At 49.1% G+C, this 19,053-nt stretch overlaps 5 protein-coding genes across 5 annotated transcripts; 1 reads left to right on the forward strand and 4 right to left on the reverse strand.

Annotated features, from left to right (window-relative positions):
- Nucleotides 1-1,027: 1,027 nt before the first annotated feature.
- Nucleotides 1,028-3,526, forward strand: rglA (putative rhamnogalacturonase B). The gene is made up of 12 exons (XM_032063386.1): nt 1,028-1,474; nt 1,538-1,639; nt 1,701-1,822; nt 1,874-1,943; nt 1,992-2,067; nt 2,117-2,168; nt 2,220-2,431; nt 2,485-2,706; nt 2,773-3,019; nt 3,092-3,232; nt 3,295-3,351; nt 3,426-3,526. The coding sequence occupies exons 1-12, from the start codon at nt 1,219-1,221 to the stop codon at nt 3,453-3,455; spliced, it is 1,587 nt and encodes a 528-aa protein (XP_031919980.1). The 5' UTR covers nt 1,028-1,218; the 3' UTR covers nt 3,456-3,526.
- Nucleotides 3,527-4,636: 1,110 nt separating this feature from the next.
- On the reverse strand, nt 4,637-6,286 carry BDV38DRAFT_267024 (chlorohydrolase family protein; the record flags this gene model as incomplete). The annotated part of the gene is made up of 2 exons (XM_032056514.1): nt 4,637-5,925; nt 6,007-6,286. The coding sequence occupies 2 exons, from the start codon at nt 6,284-6,286 to the stop codon at nt 4,637-4,639; spliced, it is 1,569 nt and encodes a 522-aa protein (XP_031919981.1).
- Nucleotides 6,287-7,073: 787 nt separating this feature from the next.
- Nucleotides 7,074-10,751, reverse strand: BDV38DRAFT_232335 (glycine decarboxylase subunit P). Its single transcript, XM_032053027.1, has one exon. It carries the CDS (start codon nt 10,570-10,572, stop codon nt 7,384-7,386), a length of 3,189 nt encoding a protein of 1,062 aa, XP_031919982.1. The 5' UTR covers nt 10,573-10,751; the 3' UTR covers nt 7,074-7,383.
- An 841-nt stretch (nt 10,752-11,592) lies between these two features.
- BDV38DRAFT_276987 (putative phthalate transporter) lies at nt 11,593-13,538 on the reverse strand (the record flags this gene model as incomplete). The annotated part of the gene is made up of 8 exons (XM_032058380.1): nt 11,593-11,716; nt 11,779-12,240; nt 12,295-12,512; nt 12,561-12,706; nt 12,757-12,961; nt 13,031-13,159; nt 13,213-13,252; nt 13,318-13,538. 8 exons carry the CDS (start codon nt 13,536-13,538, stop codon nt 11,593-11,595), a joined length of 1,545 nt encoding a protein of 514 aa, XP_031919983.1.
- A 1,822-nt stretch (nt 13,539-15,360) lies between these two features.
- On the reverse strand, nt 15,361-17,545 carry BDV38DRAFT_276988 (putative triacylglycerol lipase (LipA); the record flags this gene model as incomplete). The annotated part of the gene is made up of 9 exons (XM_032058381.1): nt 15,361-15,500; nt 15,562-15,697; nt 15,757-16,043; nt 16,090-16,343; nt 16,391-16,481; nt 16,531-16,598; nt 16,650-16,768; nt 16,830-16,944; nt 17,001-17,545. 9 exons carry the CDS (start codon nt 17,543-17,545, stop codon nt 15,361-15,363), a joined length of 1,755 nt encoding a protein of 584 aa, XP_031919984.1.
- Nucleotides 17,546-19,053: the final 1,508 nt, after the last annotated feature.

The following is a 19,053-nucleotide window of genomic DNA, read 5'->3' on the forward strand; positions in this document are numbered from 1 at the left end:
TTTTAGCGGAATGCATTTGATTGGCAGTGAATTGCCATTTTAGGATATGACCTTGTCTTATGATTGAACATCAATGGCCAAACGTATCTCAGGTTCAAGACCGCCTCAACCTACGCATTGGCGTAGAGACATCGACAGCAGCCATGCATCAAAGAAAAGGGGTAAGCAACGCATCGCAGAATATTGCCAAAAGCAGGATATACACCTAGCCTCCAGCTTTGTCAATGTCTTGTTTGGAAACCGGTCCAGATTTCTTGGTGACAAGCCGTCTCCCATTGGCTGTCTCACTGCAGAGGGGATCCATGTGGAAGAGCTGAAGAATCCTAATGATACACTTTGGCTTCCATTTCCGGAGAAGCATATATTTTAGGGTCATGCCAAGGGGAAGTTCAATATAAAGCTTTTCGGCACATTTTCGCACAAGAACGGCCGGATCACACCATTAAGTATCCTGATTGATGGAGATAGCATATGGCCCCACTGCACTAGCATGGGACTGATGCACCAGTGTCCCAAATCCGCCGAGTCTGAAATCGTGACTCCGCATCGCTTCACAACGAAGTCCACCACTGAAGAACAGGAATATGGCCGTTTGTCCGGCGGGATTTACTCTGCTAAACGAACTGACCTGCGATCGTCACATAACTTCGGGTGCTCGCTATAAATACATCCGAAGTCATTTTTCGCAAAGCGACCGGCCAACACCAAAGCGCTTTCCTTGATGACCACAGAAGAGTTCCCATGTTCAGAATAAAGACGAAACACCTATGCGGAGTCCAGTGGATGATATGCTCGCCTAGGTGATGCAGGGGTTCTTGGCCATGGGTTGGTCCCATAAATATCCAACGGTACTTGGAGGATTTCCTAACAATCCGTAACTACCGGTTTCAAAAAGGGAAACTTCGTCAGCGATCATCTTAGCGACGGCCAGTGCTCCGGTATTCCCAGTACGTTCGTCGAGTCGTGCGCGCTACACCTGGGTTCTTAATAAACCATGGCTTTCGAGATTGGTGGAACTAAACTGGCCCATCTCTTCGAATAATTAATCAGGGGTTCTGTTGCTCGTAGTTTGTCTTCATGCCCCTCTCGTGGTCTGGGCACTGGGGACTACTAGTAGAAGTCATGTTGGGAGCGAATATAAAGGGACAATGGCCGACAACATGACGAAGATCCAGGAAGAAAATACTTGTACAACTCTGCAGAGGATTGACAGACAGCATGTTGTCGAGAACCCTTCTTTTCTCGTCCTCTATTCTTTGGGCCAGAGTCGCCAATGCGGCCTTTGGAATTACCACCTCTGACGACTCCTACGTCATTGACGCTGGGTCGCAAAACCCTCTCAAATTTACAGTTTCCCGTTCGAGCTGCGATATCACCTCTATCAATTACTATGGCTCGGAACTTCAGTACTCCGGCAAGGGCAGCCACATCAATTCCGGCCTTGGAAGTGCAGATGTTTCTGCGGTAGAAGATGGTGAGCTAAGAATTTAAGACAAGCTATGTTGACCGTGTATATACTGATATCTTATCTGTAAAGGGGACTACATCAAGGTTACCTGCGACACCGATACCTTGACACACTATTTCGTTGTCCACAATGGCGACCCGATCATTCACATGGCGACATACACTACAGAGGGTTAGTTTTACGTCCCGGAGCCAAGAAAGAAGTTCCTGACGTTTATCCTAATCAAATCCAGAGCCCTCCGTTGGTGAGCTGCGGTTCATTGCACGCCTTAACTCGGAGCTCCTACCGAACGAGGAACCGTTCGGCGATGTATCCACCACTGCGGGCGGCTCGGTGGTCGAAGGCTCGGATGTGGTAAGTACAAAAATGACACAAGGACATGAAGGTAGCTGACGAAGACTATAGTTTCTTGTAGACGGGGAGACCCGTAGCAAGTTCTACTCCAGCCAGCGCTTCATCGATGACCAGAGACATTGTAAGGCACATACTTGCTGACTGTAACGCATGGCTAACCTGCTTCTAGGTATCGCCGGAGGTGCCCACCGTGTTTGCATGATCCTCAACCAATACGAGACTTCCTCTGGTGGTCCTTTCTTCCGGTCAGTACAATATTTGCGACGTAACATGCTAGCATACTAATCTTACTAGTGATATCAACTCCAACAGCGGCGGTGACTACAACTCCCTCTACTGGTATATGGTACGTTTGATAGACCATTATGTTTTTCAGTTGTTTTGTTAACGAAGGCAGAACTCGGGCCACGTCCAAACAGAGGACAGACGTCAGGGTCTTCATGGGCCATACTCGATGTACTTCAGCCGCAGTGGAACACCCAGCACCGATATTGACACATCCTTCTTCGCGAACCTGGACATCAAGGGCTACGTCGCTGCCGACGGTCGCGGAACTGTATCCGGAACTGCATCTGGAGCCGACTCCAGCTTCAAATGGGTCGTTCACTGGTACGATACCCCGTGCAATTATAGCATCTGATTTGTCTTAATAATAAATACAGGTACAACGCCGATGCCCAGTACTGGACATACGCCTCTTCAGATGGTAGCTTCACTTCCCCGGCCATGAAGCCAGGCGATTACACCATGGTCTACTACCAGGGCGAATACAAGGTAGCCGAGACCTCTGTTTCTGTTACTGCAGGATCATCAACAAGCAAAGACATCTCCGGATCCGTGGAAACAGGCGAAACCATCTTCAAGATCGGTGACTGGGATGGAACGTACGTACCCTATTTTCCCCCGTAATACCCAGTCACATATGGATGTAACTGACCTATCACCCCTAGACCAACCGGCTTCCGCAACGCTGAGAACCAACTGCGGATGCACCCCTCGGACTCGCGCATGTCATCCTGGGGTCCCCTTACCTACACCGTAGGAAGCTCTGAGCCCACTGACTTCCCAATGGCTGCCTTCAAGGGTGTCAACGATCCCGTCACAATCAAATTCACAGCCACTTCCTCCCAGACTGGCGCCGCTACCCTGCGTATCGGAACGACCCTCTCGTTCGCAGGTGGTCGTCCTCAAGCTACTGTAAGAAACCCCGTTCTAAAACCGACACACATCCATATAGACCGATAAGCAAAACAAACTAATAAAAACCAGATCAACGACTACGAAGGTTCGGCCCCCTCTGCACCCACAAACCTCAACTCCCGCGGCGTTACTCGCGGAGCCTACCGTGGGTTAGGCGAGGTATACGACCTGAGCGTTCCATCTGGAACAATCGTCGAAGGAGAGAACACTGTGCGCGCCCCTCAATTCCCTTCCCGCATCCCTCAAAAGTTCATAATTAACACAATCATCAGATCACAATCAGTATCATCTCCGGAAGCTCTGGTGATGAGTTCCTTGCTCCTAACGTCGTAAGTGTTTACTTGCTTTCTTTGAGTTACTGTCTTGGCTATGGATTGGTTGGCTAATGACTTGCTTGCTCTAGATTTTTGACTGTATTGAGCTGTTCCAGTAAGGATGTGATTGGTGCATCAGGTGGTCTTGTACATATTCGTATTGATTGAAGCTGGCTATGGAATAGTCAGCGTTTTGTCCATAGTGAAGTAATTCACGGGTCTACCCTTCGTTGATTGGACTATCTTTGGCATTGAATTGGGCATGGTAAAACAGGATTGATAAAAGGACACCCCATCTGACTATAGCAACTGGTTCCTACATCCCACCTTCCAAGCCTGCCCTCCGAAATAGAAAGAAACTAGAATGACTCGAGTATATACAAACGCCCTGAATGGCTACAAAAGCGCATATCAATAATCATCACAATACTCACTTATCCCCGTATTCATCTCCTATCAAAGTAAGACATGTCTTCCACAACAATTGCCTACACCAAACACAATCATACCATAACCACATAGATAACCAGCCATTGCAACATAAGCAAACACCTAGTCAGTTATCATCAAAGATCATCTATCCCCACAGCATACCCCTAAACCAATCGAAACCCTAAAGTCCACCCCCGATCCGTCAATCAGGATCCCAAACACTAATCCCAAGATCACGAAACGCTAATAACTCGGGACAATATTTTGGGAAAGTAACCTGCAAGTCCCACCGTGGGAGGTGGGAACATTCATTGAAGAACGGTGCAACAAGGGCTTAACCTTGCAGTGAATTAATGTGAGGTGCTAGACATTGGACTATGGGAGATAGACCCTCTCAGGCTTTTTTGGGTAGTAAATTTGCAGTGAGGCTAGCTTGGAAATCAAAGTTTCGTTGTATTCTGATATATTTTTTTTCTTTTTATCATCATTGTCTTTTGACTTGGGATTTGCAGCTACACGAGTCTTCCTTGCCATTTGAGACGTAGATTACCTAGAAGATATATCTGATTGCATCAATTTGCACGATGTTTTCCATGGCTATGTGTCCTTTGGCTACTAGTATATGGTATAGTAATAAGGCGTTGAAATGGTAGCTTGCTCAAGAAGGTTATAGGTGGGCATTTAGCTGTAAATAGCCTCGACGTGGCTTTTTCAGTATGATCATTTTCAAAGGCCTTCACACCTTTCTTATAAATTTGTATCTTCAAGTTGTCGTTGATATTATAAAGACAAATTGTTCTCTATGATTATCAAGTAAAATACGAGATGGCCAAAAGCCATCTAAAAAGATAAAGAGTCTATCTATATCTTACAACCTCAGCCTCCTAAAAGCAACAGCAGCACCAACACCCACAACACCGGCGCTCAAAACCCAAGCCCACCAACCAGACCGAGTCCCATGCTCCACAGCGTCCTCCCCATGCACCAGCTTTCCTCCAACCCAGACACCCTTGACATTACGATCATTACCACTCCACACCCACTTGTGGATCTTCTCTTCCCAGGTCTCCCATCCAAAGACATCAACCTGGCTTCCACCACTGCTATACCGAGTCGCAGGCAAGAACCGCCCCAAATGAATCAGCTGCGCATCGAATAGCATGCCGTCGTCAAATCCACCGATATCATTCTCCATATTGACCGCCGCGGCGCCGCCGCGTGTCGCGAGGTATAACGCCTCTTCAACGCTTAGGACGAGTTTCTTCCCTTCATCGCCTTCGCTGGCCGGTTCCACATGTCGAAGTAAGCGGGATACGAGACAGGCTTGCCGGACGGCTTCCAAGATACTGGGACTATACCCGCCACTAACATCCGTGCCGAGACCGACAGTGATGCCCTTGTCGAGGAGCTTGCGAACGGGACAGATGCCGGATCCCAGGGCGGAGTTTGACGCGGGACAGTGAGAGACCTTGGCGCCTCGATCGTGGATAAGATCTTGCTCGTCGGGCGATAGATGGACGCCGTGGGCGAGGATAGTTCGTGGTGTGAGAAGGCCATATGTGTCGTACACGTCGGCATAGCTCTTGGCACTTGGGAATTGGCAGTGGACGTCGTGGATTTCTCGTTTGTTCTCGGAGATGTGCGTCTGAATGTGCAGTGGGGGCTCATAGGAAGCGGCTAAGTCGGCTAGGCCACGCATTGCTTTCGGGGTGCATGTTAGCGCAAAGCGCGGGGTGATGATTGGCTTTATCATGGTTCCTTGCGGATCAATGGACTGAATGTACGAGATGACTTCCTTGTTTAATTCGACGGATTCTTCAGTTGAGGGGTCAATATAGTAGGGCTCAGAGAAGTCCGGATTGTCCATGCAGACGCGGCCGATGAGGGCTCGCTGGCCACGTTTTTGGCAGAGCGTTGCCAGCAGGTTCGTAGCCGAGACGTGAATGGTAGCGAAGTAGGAGGCGAAGGTTGTGCCGTTAGCTAGAGTGCGCGAGACGACCTGATTGTAGACCCTGAATGCCCTGGGGGACGGGATGTTGGGAAGGGAGCTCCCGAATGAAGCCTCCATCGGGAAGGTATACTGCTTTAGCCAGTCAAGGAGGGTAGTAGAACCGAAAAGTCCATTGTTGGGGTACTGGGGTGCGTGGATGTGAGTGTCTAAATCTGTCAGTATCTGTATACATGAATCTATGACTACGCGCCTTTTCATACGAGGCAGAGAATCGAGGCACCACTTACCAATGAACCCAGGAAAGAAGAATTCATTATATTCTTCCCTCGCCCGGACGATCTTTACTCTCGTCCCAGATTTATATCGAGGAGCATCCTCAGGGATCCAGCTCTTTTCTTTCAATAGGTCGCGCAGATCACTCTCAGTGATGACAGTCCAGTCGGTACCTTTAATTCGACCATCGGCGGCGGAAACCCATAAAGCCCCCTGTTGGATAGCGAGGGTCTTTGACGTGGATCGAGGAAGATGTACAAATATACCGACGAAGACAATGTATGCGGGGGCCATGATGGTGTTTCGTGATTCTCTCGATTCTCGACAATATAAGTTGAGGTTACGTTGCAATGGGGCCAAGTAGCACCAGCTCAGCTCGTACGGGTCAATATGAGACCGGTCGAAAATAAGGGATAGAAGTAGCAGGATACGCTATGCGTGTAGAACAATTGAAATTGCCCAAACTGCCACTCCATAGGTTAGCATGGATTCCTCAAATATGAATAGAATGTCATGAATTCACCTTGAGTACCGATGTGTATGCAAAGGAAAACTACTGCGCTACACCTGTCATCGACGGAAGGATGACCGCTGGAACCTTATCTTATCTACCTGACAGAGCACTAATGGACTGTACCCCCAAAGATGATGTTGTGTACTTTTCAACGCTCGAGGGAGAGACAGGCTTCTTATAAGGTCGAGACTTCATCCAAGAAGAGAGATGTCATCATTCTTGAAGATTGAGCTCCTTCCAACTCCACACGGACCACAACCGCATCTCAGATTGGACGTGACCTCGGGTCACGGCCGGTTCCGATGCCAAGAGTGGTTTAGTGTAGAGGAGATAAGATAGTAAGCCACAGGCACAGCAGAAGATCCGGAGGGATTCTGACCACTCAGGGGCTGAGAAAAAGCAATCTTTTACTTAAGAGCTGACACGAAGTCCTCACGTGCCATCAGTCCCCCTCTTGGGGGTGACTTCCTAATCAAGTAATCGCTGACTACTTCCAGGTTTGAACTTTGGACTGATCAGCGCAAGCTAAGATTAGAATCAAGTTACTCAGGTAGTATGCACGAAGAGCTGAACATCAACCGCTAGTATGGCGGCAAGTATCATTCACTTTGCTAAGAAGAGTCTTTTTGTACAACTCAAATGTGAGATAGTAACCAGAACGCCGCCGAATGTCTATCATGAATGTTGAATCTTGGCGTCGTGTCACCATCATTATGCCAACCCAAAACTCAAGCAACTAAACATGTGTTGAAGATATGTATCTCGCAGGTGATAATAACGAACAATCAAACATGGGTATCATATATCTACTCAGAATCCTCCACAGGACCGCAAGTGCAGAACAGGTTTTGGTCACCGTAAGCTGTAAAAGTTTAAGTTAGTTTTTGCTCCTGATCAAATAAGATAAGCAAATTAGAGGAAACTTACCATCATCCACACGAGTCACAGAAGGCCAGAACTTCTTCTCCACAAGGTACGGCAAGGGGTAGGCGGCCGTCTCCCGTGTGTACGGGCGGTTCCACTCGTTGGACAAAAGATCACGCTGAGTGTGAGGGGACATCTTCAGCACATTGCCCTCACGTGGTTGCGTGCCGCTCTCCACCTCAGCAATCTCCTGCCGAATGGAGATCAGAGCATCGCAGAAGCGATCCAGCTCTGCCTTGCTCTCCGACTCGGTGGGTTCGATCATGAGGGTGTTGGACACGGGCCAGGACATGGTTGGGGCGTGGAAGCCGTAATCCTGGAGACGTTTGGCAATATCGATGGCCTCAACGCCGCTAGTTTCCTTGAACTTGCGGACATCAAGGATGAACTCGTGGGCACAGCGACCGTTCTCGTTGGTGTACAGGATCGGGTAGTGTGGCTTCAGCCGAGAGAGAATGTAATTGGCGTTAAGCAGGGTGATCTTTGTCGCGTGGGTAAGACCCTTGGCACCCATCATATTGATGTAGTTGAAGGTGATGGGCAGGATGCTGGCGCTACCCCAGGGAGCAGCGCTGATCGGGGGCGAGGAAGATTCCGTACGCTTAGACTGAAGGTATTCGCTGGCCGGGTGAGACGGCAGGAATGGGCGCAGGTGCTCTGCAACACCGATAGGACCAACACCAGGACCACCGCCACCGTGAGGGATACAGAAGGTCTTGTGCAGGTTGAGATGGCAGACATCGGCACCGATCTCGCCAGGGGAGCAGAGACCAATCTGGGCGTTCATGTTGGCACCATCCATGTAGACTTGTCCACCATGCTGGTGCACGATCTCGCAGGCCTCCTTGACACCAGGCTCGTACACACCGAAAGTGCTAGGATAGGTGATCATAACAGCGGCCAGCTCATCCTTGTGCTTCTCACACTTGGCCTTGAGATCATCAAGGTCCAAGTTGCTAGTCTTCGTGTCACACTTAATGGTAACAACCTTCATGCCAGCCATGGCGGCACTGGCTGGGTTTGTTCCATGAGCAGACACGGGAATCAGACAGATGTTGCGCTTAGACTGGCCGTTAGCCTCCAGATACTTCTTGATGACACGCAGACCAGCGAATTCACCCTGGGCACCAGAGTTAGGCTGGACAGTGACTTCAGCCATACCAGTGATGTCGGCGAGTTGCTGTTCCAGATCATCAATCATCTGGGTGTAACCCTTGGCGACATCTGCAGGCAAGAAGGGGTGCATCTGAGAGAACTCAGGCCAGGAGATCGGGATCATCTCGGTTGTTGCGTTGAGCTTCATAGTGCAAGAGCCCAGAGGGATCATAGAGTGAGCCAGAGACAGGTCCTTGGACTCCAGATGACGGATGTACCGGAGCATTTCAGTCTCCGAATGGTGGGTGTTGAATACAGGGTGAGTCAGATATTCTGAGGTCCGCTCAAGGCTGGCTGGAAGAGGAGAGATACCAAGCTCCCCATCAATGGACACTTCACCCTTGGAAGCATGAGTAGCAAACACCTGCAAAAGGGACTTGACCTCTTCGCGCCCACTCGTCTCATCCAGGGAGATACCGACCTTGGTAGAGTTTACGCGGCGGAGGAAGATAGACTGTTCCCGGGCAGCTGCAACAATGGCGTCCGCCTCTTCGCTGGTAGATAGCTCTACAGTAACGGTGTCGAAGATCGCACCGCCATCGGCGACGTTGGTCTTAATCGGAACGTTGTAGCCCAGAGCAGCAAGCTTCGCCTGCAAGGTCGAAGTCATGGACATGATGCGTTGAGCGATGGATTTCAGGCCAGTCGGGCCGTGGTAAACAGCATACATGGCGCTCATGTTGGCGAGAAGGGCCTGGGCAGTGCAGATGTTGCTAGTGGCTTTCTCACGGCGGATATGCTGCTCTCGGGTCTGCAGAGCCAATCTCAAAGCACGGTTCCCGAGACGATCTTTGGAGACACCCACAACACGACCAGGAACCTTACGCTTGTACTTGTCTACACAAGCGAAGAACGCTGCATGCGGACCACCGTATCCCATAGGAACACCGAATCTCTGGGCATTACCGAATGCGATATCAGCTCCAAACTCTCCAGGTGCCTTCAAAACGGTCAAAGCCATCAAGTCCGTGGCGACGCTGAAGGTACCGCCAGCGCCGTGAATAGTGTCACTCAAGGCCTGGAAGTCATAGATGCCACCCTCGGTATCCGGATATTGAGCAAGCACACCAATGAGATTGTCGCCTTGTTCCTTCACCAACTTGAAATCATCCGCCAGAACGTCACCGATAACCAGGTTGATACCGAAGCCCTCAGCGCGCGACCGCATCACGGCGATTGTCTGAGGGTGGCAAAGATGGGAAACAACATAAGCCTTACCGGGCTTCTTCTGTTTCGAAGCAGGCATAGTAGCGAAAGACATGGTCATCGCCTCGGCAGCAGCGGTAGCTTCGTCAAGGACGGATGCATTGGCGAATGGCAAGCCCGTCAAGTCGGCAGTCAATGTTTGGAAGTTCAGGAGTGACTCCAGACGACCCTGGCTGATCTCAGGCTGGTAGGGGGTGTAGCTGGTGTACCATGCGGGGTTCTCCAAGACGTTGCGAAGGACCACAGGAGGCACAATGGTACCGTAATAACCAGTTCCGATGTAAGTCTTGCCAGAAACATCAATTTGCTTCCGGTAAACATCCAAGAGCTTCAGCATATCAGTCTCTCCGAGACCACCGCCCACATTGTCCCGGTACAGATTCGTTTTGGCGTGAGGATCGGTAACCTTCAAGTCCTTCTTGGACAGAATGTCTGCGGGAAGCACCTGTTTTACGAATTCGTCGAGAGACGCCACTGGGGGGTCAAGAGTAGCCAACATCTCCTTGGCGGCGTCTGGAGAAGGACCGATATGACGTCTGGGAAAGGTGTCGAGGGGCTGGAAGAGGTCGCGGGGGTGAGGGTCGCCATGGTCAGCTACTGAGCTTGTGTAAACCGGTCGCCGCGACGGCTGCTGTGTAGCTGTGTGCAGGGCGCGATGGGTGGCGCGGAAGGGAGAGGATGGAGAAGCTCTGCGGAATGCAATGGGGGAAGGGGCAGAGCGCAAGCGAGTCCGAAGAGCAAGCTGGCGAGTGCCACGGAGGGCGCACCAGGATGCAGCCATGGTGATAGTTTGAGAGGCCAACGGACTGCGGTGTTCAATGGTTTGGCTAAGCCAAGGGATAGAAGTATGTACTTGATCTAGTAAATCCCCGGCGATAGCTCAACACATGAGATAGTAAGGTAGTTGAATAGAGGAGGGGAGAGAAATACAATTGAAATGAACAGGAAGACAAGATTTAAAAAAGAAAAGAATGAAAAAAGGCTCTAGGGAAAAACTTATCGAGCAAAGTCATACAATCTTTGGATTCCTTCGGCCGGCAGGAAAACCGCGGGCGATGCGGACAATCACGGGAAACTGTCGATAACCCGATAACGCTGCCTCCCGAGCCAATGATAATCCGGCAATGCTTTATGGTCCCTTGCGAAGTTGCCCCGCAAGCACGCCAGTAAACCGCGCTTTGCTTCTCCACGACTGATAAGAGATTATTTTCCCGCGGGAAAGTCTTAGCTTATGATCTTGGTCAAGACGCGGGGTCGGAGATTTCTGTATTTCTTCCTGTTGAATTTATCTACCTCGAATGGCGATATTATGCTATACTTTAATTATCATGGATCGAAATCAAATGCGCTCGGTTGAACTGGATTTGTCAATGCATCATCGATAGAGCTTTGGTCGCTAATCTGGGCAGCTCTCGATTTTCCCGAAGATTCATACAGACCAGGACCTCCACAGGTTCTTTCCGATCCGACTTTTTGGTCCAAGCTCGGGAAGCTCACCCGGGCTAGTTATTTATACATGCTATGACTAACGAGTACTGTACAGCATGTCGACGGTCTGGAACCGCCCCTCTCGATATTTTGTGTTATGCGGGGTTTTGCAGCCATTTATTTTGTGCGACAGATTCTATCCCTTGAGACACTAAACATAGAACAAAGCATATTGTCGATATTGGAACACAACATCGCTCATTGCCTCCGTATATTTATCACCAGCTAAATATACTACTCGTTGAGATATGTACAGAAATAACAAAGGGGGTTACCGGAAGAGAAAAGAGAAAACCATTATTGTGTGCTAGTTTTATATCGTGTACCGAAACTCTGGAGACCCCTCGATAACGCGCTCCCCACGGTCCGCTTCTCTGTTCGACCGGCGGAACCACAAGCTCAGAGCGGCCACAATGACTAAAATGAGGATATTGCATCTGCAGGCCGCTTAGTAACACGATGCAGTGAAAGCTTGACTTGATAAAAGACCAGTACTTACGCAATAGTCGTCCACATGCCCGGTCGGTATCCAGGAGCATCTTGGGACCTAAAGACCAAACTACTCACAATTCCCCCGATGCCACCAAATCCCACCAATGTAGCACTCGAAAATGCACGGGTCCATTGACCACGGACATTGTTCGCTTGATATGCCATACAAGCTGGGATGTTTGAGTTGGCGCCGGCCACGGCGAAGAATACGCCCACGTACCGCGCAGCATTGCCTTTCGCAAAGCCCATAATGGGAAGTCCAATGATACAGAGTAAAGCATTGAAGATGACAATTGCTCCTCGTAGGCGATATTTGTCACCAACCCAGGCGGATGCGTACATTACGATCCCGGCGAACGCAAAGGGTGGCGCAATCAAACATTGTGCAGCAGCGGTACTAAACCCCATACCTTGTTCAAGAATGATCGGGAGGAAATATGCGATAGCATACGTGACGGTTGTAGTGCAGCTGTTGCATGTCAGAGGATCGCTGAGAGAACAGAATGCATTCGGCGCGCCTTACAAGAATATCATTGCAAAACCCCAGATCTTCAAGTCGAGGGCAGGTGACAGGAAGCGCTTTAGAGAGAAGGGCTCCTGGTCTCCGTCGGAACGGTCCCGGTTGATACGGCGGACGATGAACGCGCATTCTTTCTCACTAAGAAATCTCCAAGACTTGTGTGCTTTATCAGGGAAGTCAACCAAAAAGGTGATAGTCAAGAGGCCAATCACCCCTGTGATCTACTGGAATCAGCAACTGAGGGTCGCTCAGGGGGAAAGGGTACATACCACGCCTTCCATGATAAAAATCCATCTCCAGCCTTCCAGATCCTGAAGCCCGCCCATCTGCATCAGCCCAAAGGCCAGAATACCAGACAATGCTGACGCTACGCAACCGATCAAGTAGAACACCGAGAAACGTTTTTGCACGTCAACTAACCCTGTCAGTGCCTGGCAGTAGCTCGTATCGTAGGTTTACACTTACACCGAGTGTACCAGCTAGACAAGAGATATACACAACCGGGGAAGTAGCCTATATCGAAGCAGATTAGTCCTATGTTACCCGGGATTCCATAGCCACGATCACCAGGCGACAGATCATCGAACATGGGAAAATTACCTGCTTCAAGCAAGCCCAGCAGTGCACGGGTCGCCACCATATGCTTCCAACTCTTCGCAAACCCCATGCCCTTAAAAAAAAGTTATCAGTAGATTGTTCGGTGGCAGTCATCCACACATCAACGCGCTTAACGACTTACAACTAGAATTGCTCCCCAAAGAATGACAATGGTTCCCAAGAAGTAGGTAGGACCTATCTTCCGTGTTATAACCGTCATAGGTGGCTGGAAGATCACGTAGGGAACGAAGAAGATGAGAACCATCACGGACTATTGATGTTAGCTACAGACTCAAAATGTACGATGGGGATCTTGAGACACACATATCGGGTTCCAATTGTCAGACCCAGGTCTTTGGTCATTCTATGGGCGATCAACCGATGAATCATCCATTTGTGGAGATGCCCTACTGCACCAGGGAAACTTACCCCGCGACAGCAGCCATGCTCAGATTTGTCCTGTCCATGAGGGACACACAGTATGCTAAACCCGTGATGGTGACAAGGCGTCTATCCACGCGGTGGATAATCTTACGCTGTTCTGCGTATGTGTATTCTTCATCGTAGTCAACATCATTCAGGGCAGGTTGGTTGATATCTTCAATCCTGGTGTCTGCACCGGGATCTTTCTCGCTGCTTGGATATGACATGATTGAATGATTATTCGCTCCTCAAGTGCGTTCTAGGAGCAAAGGAGGAAGAGTGGTGGTGGGGTGTCGAGAGGAAGAGGGGCATCAGGGACAACCTCCTAGATGTAGGATTATATAGAGGCGGTCTGCTGTGTTAGTCTCATATACACTATTCACTTAAACTTTTGGACACAATTGCCTCTTCAGTGTATAACCCGTTAGTCGCACAACGTATGACTATGAAGACCCATTGAAGAACGCGCTATAGACGCCATCGTTCGTGCAACCAGCCCGGAGGCAACATGTAACCAGGATAGCCGACTTGAAATCCTCATATTACCTCGGCCTTGGGAAACTGATCGCTATCTCAATTGGAAGACAGTGACCTCCCCACATTTTCCCCAGCTTTTTGTGTTTGAGAAGGTGGAGTGGAAATGATGCGGGGGTGTCAAGCGATTGACATCAGGACTCCCTTGGCAGCTTGGCAAATGACATCCAGCTGCCCTCATTCGCTCTGGGATCAGACACGTTGCTGGCACATCCGGGGCCGCCGCGCGAGGCAGTCGAGATCTCGGAGACATCCTAAATCATCTTGTTTTCTGAGCCTTGCTCTTTGTTCTCTGGATCGCATGGGTCGTCCCAACACCCAACACTATCGCTCATTCTTCCACTGGGTCATTCACCAAAAAAGCCCGTATAATCCCGTGTGGTTAAGGATTGTGGCTTGGCTCGAGCCAATCCCAGGCCAACGCCCAGATAGGTTCGAGACTGGACTATCTCGGAATTAAGATTCCAAGGTGAGGGTCCCGTATGCGCGGATTAACTCCGCGTCCTGGTCAAAACAAATCTCGGGGAATTTAGACTTCTAGCTTGCGTCTCACGGAAACTCTCGCACGGGTCATAGCTCGTCGGGTTTAGATCATGCTATTTGAACAGGATCAAAGAAATACAGAAGCAGAATAGTTCTCGAGTGTCTTCCTCGTTGTTTTCAGTCATCGTCATAAGCCTTCCAACCTGTCTTAGGATGGTGCGGGTTGATTCGGGGGGAAGCTAATCTGTCTCAGGTGAGCAGCGAGCTGTCGAATAAAAAACACTCGAGGTGGGGCAAATTTCACTTTTATTCTTGTGTACACCGTATTTGCCTCCTTAGGGTTTCGTTAGTGGGTGCTAATAAGGGCCCTAAGAATCTGGACTAAACTCCTAACCTGGCTTCTGCCTTACGAACCTCCACTGTGACACTCGGGTGTCTGGCTGGGACTTCCATCAAGGGAGAACTCGGTATCGGATCCACCAACTTGCTCTGTGTAGTCATGCAAATTTATACATGTTTTACCATAGTAGCTGCAGATTGCAAAGAATAGCCGGTGAAGCCTGGGCGGTGTCCAGTTACCAATGAGCTAAAGACAACCACAATCCTTACTCTCGATGTTAAAACCTGCTGGATAGGTTGTTCTTGCCACATGCATCGTGACAATATGTGTGTGATGTGGTTGTGGCCAGAAAGCACTCACAGCGGGGCAGTAGATGTCAGGTACGTCGTAAGGTTTGATAAGACTAGCTTTTCTAATCCAAGGATACAAATCCTCACTTAATGTGGCATGCAGGGATTCTAACAGGGTTCTGCAACAAAGAGCCTCGGCTAAACCTTGCCATATAATTCGACATATGTCACTAGTATTGGTTCTCTACTAAGTTCGGTTCCAGGTCAGCTATCCCTTGAATTGGGGTTGTTTCACTCCATTAGTTAACTTAATCGACACATTTGAAAGGCGAAATTTATCAGATTCAAGTTCATCTCTGAGCAATGCCTGACAATTGTGCATTCCTAGCTCCAGTCACCTGTCTACCTAGGGATGCTATTAATATAGTCAATGCCATCCGCTCGGTAAGTGTCAGCCTCGATATAACTTCCATCCTTGGGCAGGCGGAACACCAAGTTCGATGCCTCCTGGGAATACTGTGGCCATTGGGGGATATTTGCAACTGCGTATGTTAGGTCTCTACCTATATCCAATTTACCAAGGGTAATACATAAGGCACATACCCTTATGTCCATTGGGGTCTAAATCAGCAACAAATGAAGTCCACATTCGAGCGGCCAGGTTACCAAGCTCAAGCCGAGCGGGATCGTCTCCCAGTGCTGTAATATTTTGGACCGGATTGGCGAACACAAAGGGAATCTAAATTCCTGTCAGTACTATTCGAAAACTTAGTGATTAATGGTAACCCTAGCACTCACCTCTGCGAAGTGACCCACTCCAATAGTGCTGGATGTATTCAAAGCGGGTACATCCCATCTATAGGAGTAAACCTCGCTTTTATATTTAGCCATATTCTGTGCAAGGAGGCGTCTCGGTGCGACCATGGTAAGGTCGCCTGCCATTGACTCATATCGCTTATACATGAGTCCCAGATCTGGCCATGTGGTGTTTCCCCATCCGTATGGGCACCCCAGGGCAGGGTCATTTGGATAGAACGTAAGCAAATTGGTGGCTTGCTCACGATTGAGAACCCAGCGTTTTGATGCTACTCTTGTCAGTAAGTATCTTAGCTGGAGATTGCTAGCACTCACATATAAGCTGCTCAACGCACTCTTCGTCCGTATTTGTCCCTGTCGTACCGAAACTAGTTCCCTCGTCTGTGTTTGTTCCCAGAAGGATGGGCACCTTGGCCATTTTTCCTTGCGAAATGCTTATCTGAGGATACTCCTTGACGAATGTACCATCGACCGCTGCGAACCATTCTAGTCCTTCATATGCCGCATCGTATAATGTTTCGTAAGATACATCCCGTAAGCATTGAAGTGTGTCTGACGAAGACGAGCAGCTTTACCTCGTTAGCTGGGTGTCGACAAATGTTAAAGACAAACATACCCCGTTTTATTCACGATGCGATCGTACATTGGCTGGTACCAGTCTGTCCCATTCCAGGGTGGCCCGTTGGCATTTCCAGACTCCATGATTGCTATTGAATCAGAAAATCGGCCCAACACAGAAAATGGGATGAAGCTCACCTGCTCGGAAAAGACCTTCATTGTCCCCGTCGTTCGCAACTAAGTGCGCCCCAACGCTATATGCACCCCTGTTGTCGTCAGGACCCAGTAACCCATGCCTAAACCCACTCGTCACTTACGCAGATTCCCCCCAGATAGTGACCTTATCCGGGTCTCCGCCAAACGCCTTGATATTCTGTTTTACCCACCGCATGGCAACCCGCTGATCTCGAAGCGCCAGATTGTTATTTCCAGAGGCCTAATCCGTCAGCCCCGATCGCACAACCAAATAGAGGGATAACAACTGTTAAAAGGCTTACCCGAACCTCCTCAGAATCCAAAAGACCAAAAGCCGCCAGACGGTAATTAATCGAAACTCCCAAGACAGGTTTATCGTTCAATGCGCCCTGGCGAACAATGTAACTCATATTGTACCTGCCAGACAAACCCAATCAGCACCTAACCAGGGTTTTTAAGATGTAGCACCTTACCTCGGATCCCCCGTTGCGCCCTGTTGCCATCCACCTCCGAAAATCCATAACATGACCGGGAGCAGTTGGGTCTCGTTGGATTGTAGCTTAGGTCGGATAATATTCAAATTATGGCAATCCTCGTTCAATTGTATCAAGCCCATATCGACCAGTTTTGTCTCATCGGACCCGTATCCAGGGCATTCATAGCCGTACTCTGTAGCATTGTAAAGCACTGCCTCCTGAGATATGTTCAAGTCGTCTATGGAGGCTGTGTATGCCCCAGAGTCGCTGTCATCGGCAGTATAAATTGTCTTCAGGGATGACGGGGTAAACCGGACAGGCTTGTCTGCGTATTTGATGCCGAGGAATAATTCCTGGTCGAATTCGGGCAAAGAACGACCGACGAAGACGGTTTCTGTCTGTGGATTATTCGACACTATGGTAGCCACGGGTAGCGATGGGCTTCCATCGGCTCTAGTAGCTTTTGATGAACTTGGAAGAGCAGAAACGGACACCCCAAGGGTGAGAGCTACCCAAAACAGTTTCTGGTAATAGCAAGTCATGATTCCATGGATGACACAATTGGCTCCAAATAAAGCCAGGGGCCTCAAAGATATATGTGATATACCATGACGGCCATCTCCACGTCCATATGAAAGTGAATTTCTCCGAGTGGACCATCATATTGACTGTTTGCGGGGCCCGAATTTCAGAGTTGATCAACATTGAACGATTATTCAACAGTCTATGCTTGGCTAAATCTCCCTAAATCGGCCAAGAGAAACGGCTGGATTGGCTAGTCATTAGACCTTACAATACCCTTCATGAGATAACTTGGAAGTCGGATTCCTTTATTGGAGTGCATGCACATTTCCACTAATAAGAGATCGCACTTTTTCTAAGCCTCAGTGCTAGCTTAGGAGTCTGCATCAAACATTCCACCAATTAGAGCATTGGTTTTTCTGTCACCACTGCGACCATCTCACTCTAACCCCACGGCGATCAATCCCCTCACTATTTTAGCCTGCTCCGCCGGCTTTTAGTGCAGCGCTAAACCTCAGCTTTCAGCTTGTTCTATAGTGGGATCTCATATAGGATTCGAATCACATACCGATTTCCTTATTTCCGTTAAGCTTTTCTAGCTCACTGCCGGAGCATACAGTATACATACAATGTCTGCCGTATGATATCTTCTATCTCACGTTTGCTGGCATATAGCTACTACAAAGCATTCTCAATCATACATCATCTCGTATATGTCGCGAAACCTTAGCTGATCACTTCACTATATATTCATTTTCTCGTCACATATCATCAATCCAAGTTGCCAATCCTGTCAAAGCTCTCAACAGTGAGGTAGAACTCACATACGGAAACATCAGCTATGTCTACGGTTACGCTTTCTCCCCACCATCAACACTCCCACTATGTCCAGTGCGCAGACATATTAAGTTCGAAACAAGAAGGAGGCACCTCACTTCATATGCATATCTGACAGCAAACAACTTCCACAAAGCAGGAAGCATGTCCAGAACATGCACCTTCCCTTCGACACTCGCACCCCCCACATTTACCTACTCGACTCCCGAGTCAGCCTCACCACTATAAGTCACTGCACAGAAGCGACAAGCCACCGACTCGTCCAAGTATATTCTAACGTCTAAAAGGGAGAAGAAGAAACGAAAGCAGATCCTCATCTACTCCATATAAACCCCGAGGTCTCTAATCCACAAGCCAAGACAAATGGAGTGCGAAACCCTATATCAAAGATATCGAAAACTCACCCTCGACACGTCCCTACCGGAAACAGCCTCCACAACGTACTCTCGCTCCGGCTCTTTAGAGTCTGTCCTGTATAACACTACTGTTCCGAACCGCAAGGAGGGCAGCTCGATATGTCTCAAATGCGGGGGTCCACCACATAAAGATGAGAGCATCTGCCCCTCGGTCGCATTTCTGGAAGGATACATGTACGCTGTATGGTTTCATGTTCCTCATGGCTATATCCAGTACACTGATATTTGGTAGCAACGGCAGCACCAAAATGAGACAAACAACAGGAGCAATTTTG

The sequence above is a fragment of the Aspergillus pseudotamarii genome, assembly GCF_009193445.1.
Source record: "Aspergillus pseudotamarii strain CBS 117625 unplaced genomic scaffold BDV38scaffold_1, whole genome shotgun sequence".
In the NCBI taxonomy this organism is placed as follows: Eukaryota; Fungi; Ascomycota; class Eurotiomycetes; order Eurotiales; family Aspergillaceae; genus Aspergillus; species Aspergillus pseudotamarii.

Excerpts from the sequence above, each read along its gene's own strand:
- BDV38DRAFT_232335 (XM_032053027.1), bottom strand. The coding sequence starts at position 10,572 with ATGGCTGCATCCTGGTGCGCCCTCCGTGGCACTCGCCAGCTTGCTCTT.
- rglA (XM_032063386.1), top strand. The coding sequence starts at position 1,219 with ATGTTGTCGAGAACCCTTCTTTTCTCGTCCTCTATTCTTTGGGCCAGA. Across the intron at positions 2,068-2,116 it reads TCTGGTGGTCCTTTCTTCCG|TGATATCAACTCCAACAGCG; the intron begins GTCAGTACAATA and ends TAATCTTACTAG. Across the intron at positions 2,432-2,484 it reads TTCAAATGGGTCGTTCACTG|GTACAACGCCGATGCCCAGT; the intron begins GTACGATACCCC and ends TAATAAATACAG.